This window comes from Barbus barbus (genome assembly GCF_936440315.1).
Source record: "Barbus barbus genome assembly, chromosome: 6".
NCBI classification, from domain to species: Eukaryota; Metazoa; Chordata; class Actinopteri; order Cypriniformes; family Cyprinidae; genus Barbus; species Barbus barbus.
Window position 1 is genome coordinate 14,229,958 of NC_136734.1, and position 6,438 is coordinate 14,236,395.

The 6,438-nt window shown below is 37.9% G+C and overlaps 1 protein-coding gene across 1 annotated transcript; it reads left to right on the forward strand.

Annotated features, from left to right (window-relative positions):
* The first annotated feature begins 261 nt into the window (after positions 1–261).
* On the forward strand, positions 262–5,960 carry LOC306871006 (ferredoxin-fold anticodon-binding domain-containing protein 1-like). The gene is made up of 5 exons (XM_079418647.1): positions 262–636; positions 952–1,108; positions 1,275–1,478; positions 1,621–1,779; positions 3,850–5,960. The coding sequence occupies exons 1-5, from the start codon at positions 462–464 to the stop codon at positions 4,901–4,903; spliced, it is 1,749 nt and encodes a 582-aa protein (XP_079274773.1). The 5' UTR covers positions 262–461; the 3' UTR covers positions 4,904–5,960.
* The last annotated feature ends 478 nt before the right edge of the window (positions 5,961–6,438 follow it).

Below are 6,438 nucleotides of genomic sequence, written 5' to 3' on the forward strand. Positions count from 1 at the left end.
AAATCTATAAAAACTATAGAATATTTCAGTGTGACAGTTCTTAGCATCCGGGGAAACACAATGTATTGTCTCTTTGCAGCCTCTAAAAGATAACATAATTTCAATTAAACTTTCAGTTAAACTCTATATTACTATCTATATTATTTTTTTATAAGAAACCATTAAACCAGATTTCATTGTTAATTCGATTTTTAATTTCAATACTTATTGTGGTATGGCAACACGCTTTTTTCTAGTAAGATCTGGCAACACAGCCACTGCGTTAGCTCAAACACCTGACATCGCGACAGATGACAGACACGCGGTCTAATGTTAATGCCGCAGTCCTGCCAGGCTTTCTGCGCTCAGTGCAAGCTCGATAGTCGAAGGGACGCTGTAACCCTCGGTCAGATGTATGGGAAAGTTTTGCTCTTCTGCTAACGTGACAGCTTGCTGGGTTGTTTGCTTGAAATTTTCTGGAAATGTCCAAGACGCGTGAAGTGCTACTTGTAGGGGAAGGCAACTTCTCTTTCTCGGCGGCTTTGAGCGAGAGCGCAGGCGAAGATGTCGGGGTGACCGCCACTTGCTTTCAAAGCGAGAACCAGACGTACAGACAGGAGGAAGCCGTCCTGAACATACAGCGACTCCGTGACCGAGGTCTGTCGTTATGTGATCCCTTATTCTGATAAAGTTGTCTCGTGTGCATGTTTTTACTCTCGCGGTGCTTTCTTGTGTCTTTGTTGTCCTGTTTTCATGGTAACTATTTGTTCGATTTCATCCTAGCCATAGTTTAGTATCTGCTAATGTAAGCATTTTGAAGGATACCTATTCTTCCCACACATCAAGTGGCATAGTCATTTGCATGCCTGCAGCTGAGTCTATGAATTTACACATTTGGTTGCTATGAAACTGCCAGGGAGGGCTCTAACAGCCTTATTGAATTCTGTATGATAATTCTAACTCTCATTGCAGGATCAGTTGTTCTGTTTGAGGTGGATTGCACATGCCTAAAGGAGCACGAAGCCATTCAGGGTCATCTTTTTGACTGCATTATCTTCAATTTCCCTCACTGTGGGCGTAAAAGTGGTGTAAAGAAGAACCGCATCCTGTTGGTGAAATTTTTCCAAAAGTAAGTGTGACACTTTTGTGGCAACAAAGTCTTTATTAAGGTGTTACATAAGCTTGACTTCCAGTGTTATATAATGTTAATACTGAGGGGATCAAGAGTTTCGAGGGCTTTTGATGTTTTGTGCATATTGCATGTGTGATGGATGGATGTGTTTGTTTTTTTCTAGTGCTGTTGCAGTCCTGAAGGACAATGGGGAAGTGCATGTCACCTTGTGCAATGGCCAAGGCGGCACTCCGTGTGACAGTCCAATGAGGGAATGGCACAATAGTTGGCAGGTGGTTGCCATGGCAGCAGAAGCAGGGCTAATTCTCAGTGAAATCCATCCCTTTGACTGTGAAAAGTATCAAGGTTACAGATGTACTGGTTACAGGTAAACAGCTTTGGACAAGTGGACACAGTCCACCACTAAGTGATTTAACATGCTGTTTAATTTGGACTTTTACAAAATAGTCCTGTTACAGTTATGTAATGGCATTCAGTTTTGAATTCATCAAAAAAAATATTTTGCGAAGGAGTCAAGACAAAGGTTTCCATGTAGAGGGAGCTTTTACCCACATCTTCACTCAGAGTCTCCTGCAAACCATTCCAGAGAAGCTGAAAAGGGAGAAAACCATTGGGAAGGAGACAGTTTGTTTTGAGCTTCCGGCAGAGTTGAGTAATTATATCAACAGGTAAGTGGTAACTTGTTTCTGACTGGAAAACAGCAGCTCTAAAGTCTCTTAATGACAAATACTTTACCCAAAAAGAAACCTGTGACATTTAACATTTGTTGTTTTGAAGCTGTGGAAAGCAAAGATTAATTTGAAGGATCTCCTGACCGTTTATTTTTATATCATAGATGGAATGGGGACTGAATCTTTCAAGCTTCAAAATGGCAAAAAAACAAAACAAAAACACCATGATATCATAGAAGTGTTTAAATACAACTTGTGTGCTGCACATAATAACTTGGCGAGCTTCGTGGACTACAAAACTTGCATCAACTATGAAAATAGGATGTCAGCACCATTCATTGTTGCATGTATCAAGACCAAATATCAATGGTGCCATATTTGATTGAAGATCTATTGCAGAGGGAAAGATTATGAGTGAATAATGACTTATGTTTTGGTCTGTTCCTCACATAAAGCTATATTATGGCCCCAAAAGTCATATGAACTATTTTTGTTACTCTTTGCTAGGGTTGTATGAAATAGCTGTAACATATTGTAATTGATGGATATTAGAGATTTTCTTATTTAGGTGCCTTGGTTATGCAGAATATTTAAAGGGATAGTTCACCCAAAAATGAAAATTCTGTCATTAATTACTCACCCTCATGTCGTTTCAAACCCGTGAGACCTCCGTTCATCTCCGGAACACAAATTAAGAGATTTTTGATGGAATCTGAGAGCTCTCAGACCCTCCATAGACAGCAAGGATCCTTACACGATCAAGGTCCAGAAACGTAGATCGGTAAAATAATTCACGTGACATCAGGGGTTCAACCGTAATTTTACGAAGCTACAAGACTACTTTTTGTAGTTACAAAAATTAAATAATGACTTTATTCAACAGTTCGTTTCCTCTACATCAGCGTAGCACCATTTTGGAGAATATCCACTGGACGCAAACTGTGTATGCTCTTCTGTGTCAGCCGCACCACGCGGATACGTCTTCTACGTATATTTACACTTTGATTTGAACTAAAACAGCGCATCCGGTATGCGGCTAACACAGAAGAGCGTACGCAGTTTGTGTCCAGCGGATATTCTCCAAAATGTCGATAGAGACTAATTGGAATAAAGTAGTTTTTTCTCGTATTCTCGTAGCTTTGTAAAATTGCTGTTGAGCCCCTGATGTCACATGGATTATTTTACCAATCTCCTTGCTACGTTTCTGAACCTTGATCGTGTAAGGACACTTGCTGTCTATGGAGGGTCTGAGAGCTCTCAGATTCCATCAAAAATATCTTAATTTGTGTTCCGAAGATGAACGGAGGTGTTATGGGTTTGGACCAACATGAGGGTGAGTAATTAATGACCGAATTGTCATTTTTGGGTGAACTAACCCTTTAATTGCACATGCTAATTTTTCTTTTTTTAACGTTTTGATTACCTTTGCCATCATCTTATGCTCACTTAATCTTAATAGTAATTTAGTAATACTGTTAAACGTAATCTTCTGTCTAATTTCTATCTATTAAAAGCAATATCCCATTTTTCATACTAATTTAACATGCATTATAATGTTGGGATGCCTAAATTCACTTTAAACTTTAAAATTGATTTTAGGTTTTAGGGTTTATTTTATTTTGATAAAAAGGTATAGAATTTTAATATTTACCGCTTTATTTAATGGTTATCATTCAAACCTGGACCCAAGCCAGTACTAGATACTTTTTTTACAAAAGACATATGGTTTGAGGGTGAATAAATGTTGACACAATATCCTGTTTTGCACTAACTATTCTTTTAACGAGCATTTAAAAACTAGCATGATCATGGCATTTATTAATTATTTGTATGCCCGGCAAACACTTCCTCAATCCCTTGTTCTCTGTGAATGGTGGCATTGTGAAACTATGTCTTATCTGTTATCAGTCTTGTATTATATTATACAAAAGAGATGGGTTTTTACGTACAGTATGCTTATCAGTATGCTTATGCATCATGTATTTAAATGTATCAATTTAGTGGAATTTTTGTACATTTATACAGTGTATATTTGATGCAGATTTCTTACCTTTCTTTCTGTGGTAGGGATTTCCTTGGTCAGCAGTCACATCATCCAGTGAAAACTGTCCAGGAGCAGTTACTTAGAGAGCTAAAGTCAATCTGGCCTGTGTGCACTATGAATGAAGACTTCCCAGAACTGGTAAGCTGCCTGCCAGAAACGCCAGAGTCATGTGACTCCACTCTGACCCACTCAGAGGTCTATTGGATTAAACCTACTGACACCTATGTATTTGACCAAAGAGAAATTGAGCAAAACGACTGTGAGTCTATGGTTGACCAACAAAGCTTTACTGGCAGCTATGCACTTCGACCGTCTCTGTTGTTGCATGTCCAAGAGATTACCCAGAATGAAGATTTCAGTCCTGGTACTCTTCACGCAGTCAGTGGTCTGGTCTTTCAAAGAGTGCCCATCTCCCCGAGCCGGTCTCCTGCATTTCACCAGCTTCTGTTGGTGGGAATGTTCCCTGCAGAATCCCATCCTGTCCATTGCTTCCAAGATTGTTTGGAGTCACTACTTGCTTCTTACGGCATCTCATTTGAGGAGGCGCAAACAGGCCTGGAGCATCAAGTGTGGATGAATTCAAAGAAGCTTTCCAAATTTGGGCGGATCGCATATCTGCCTTCCTTTTCCTCAGCCCTCGATGAAGGTTTACAGTTAATCGTGGTCTCAATAAACTTGGATCATTTAGCTACCCTGATTTTTGGCATTTCTGACTGGCGCTTACTTTGGAGTGCAGATCCTCGGTTTCTTAAGCATTTTGAGCTCAATCCATTTGGACCTTTCAGTCCTTTCTCCCTTTACCCACCAAGCTACTTGCATGATATCAGTTTCTGGATGGAACCAGAAAGCTATGATGAACTCGACTTCCATGCACTTGTGCGAGAGGCGTCTTGCGGTGCTGTTAAGCATATGGCATTAGTAGATCGCTTCAGACACCCACACATGGGTCATGCAAGCCTCTGCTATAGGCTGACCTATCAGTCGCCGGATCGGGCCCTCTCACACAGCCAGGCATTGGGACTGCAGAATCAGCTGCGGAGACTGTTACCCCTGCGTCTGCAGGTCACGCTGAGGTGATTGAAGAGGCTTCAGCGACAATGGATCAAATGGATGAATAATCTCAGATTTCAATTTTTAAAGATGAAGGTTAACTTTATAGATCAAAAGAGAGTCTGTTTATTTTGTTTTTATAAATAAGAGGTTAAATTTTAGCAAATACAATGGGTGTTATTCCCATATATTTAAAACTGACATATCAATTTATTTGAACTAAAGGGATTTTTTTGTTTCTGTGCTTGAGATCCTATCATGTTGACATATTGCTTGTTACGCTGATTAATCAAAATTTTACATTATATTGTGGGTTTAATAAGATATCCAAGAAATGTTTACAGATTTCAGTAGTACTGTGCTACTTTTCCTTGTTTACTTTGCAATGAGGAAAAAAAGAAGAAAATACATATACAAATTGCATTCTCTCCTATATTAATTGATTATGCATGTTTAGGGATGTTTATTTCAGTTAAGAAACTTAGTTACACAACTGCAAATCATTTCACCTGATACATTTTTACATGAATCAAATTGTTCTATTTTCTTTGTATGGCACATGTGTTTACGTTATTTCTGAAGCTGCATTTGATACTGTGATATTTCTGGAATGTCTATGTTTGTTTGTTATCATTTGTGACCGTAAATTGTTATATTGGTATATGTTATTTATGCTATATAGGCTATATGTTAGCATAACATATATGTTATTTATGCTATTGCTATTTACTGAAGGGCGAAGTGGGTCAATTCTCATACAAATGGAATAATAAAAACTAACCGGTTTTCCATTGTTTGGTCAAACAGTGTTGTATTGGTTGGGATGCTCAAACTGCTGGTACAACCTGCTCATTAAGCCCAAAAGAGGTAGACATTTCATCCCTGGTTCTTTTTTAAATGGAAAAGTTTGAATGGAACTATATAGATGTATGATATACATTCCATTGCAAACCATTTTAATCATGGCACATATCTAAAAACAAGTGGACACCAGAGTAACTTTTTGTAAGGTGCAGAGTCCAAAAATGCAAGTGTCTTAAGCTTCAACCACATGGTCTGCCATTAAATAATTTTTTGAGCATTTAGCATGTCTGCAGGGGTGTTTTTTTTTTAGACTTCATGTATCATGGCACCACACCAGATTATTGATTATCAAACAAATGGTCCTGTTTGAGAGTACTAAGAATATGATTTTAGGGCTCTTTAGTGTAAAATCTTTAGATTTTCACAAATTAAATCAGAAAATATGTGTTTATTCTTAGATCACAAGAATCTAACTACTAAAAATGTTAAAGAAATTTTATCATGCAGCTTTTAAATTTAGGGCCATTTGCTAATATACAAAGCCACAATAACAAACATAAACATATTATGAAAAGACTGTGAAAAATGGTAATAATAATGTCTAATTAACTGATTTTGTGTAAAAATATTTTGTAACATGACGAAGCCAAACAATTCGATTATATAACAATACGTACAGCAATATTAGTTGTTCAGTTGGTTTAAATATCAGCAAAGTGTACTGAACGAGAAAAGATGAAAATAATTTATGAAATGTA

What these genes read in the sequence shown, in the direction of transcription:
- LOC306871006 (XM_079418647.1), top strand. Translation starts at nt 462, where the DNA reads ATGTCCAAGACGCGTGAAGTGCTACTTGTAGGGGAAGGCAACTTCTCT. An exon ending in TACAGATGTACTGGTTACAG is followed by an intron (nt 1,479 to 1,620) that starts GTAAACAGCTTT and finishes TATTTTGCGAAG; the next exon opens with GAGTCAAGACAAAGGTTTCC. An exon ending in TTGAGTAATTATATCAACAG is followed by an intron (nt 1,780 to 3,849) that starts GTAAGTGGTAAC and finishes TTTCTGTGGTAG; the next exon opens with GGATTTCCTTGGTCAGCAGT.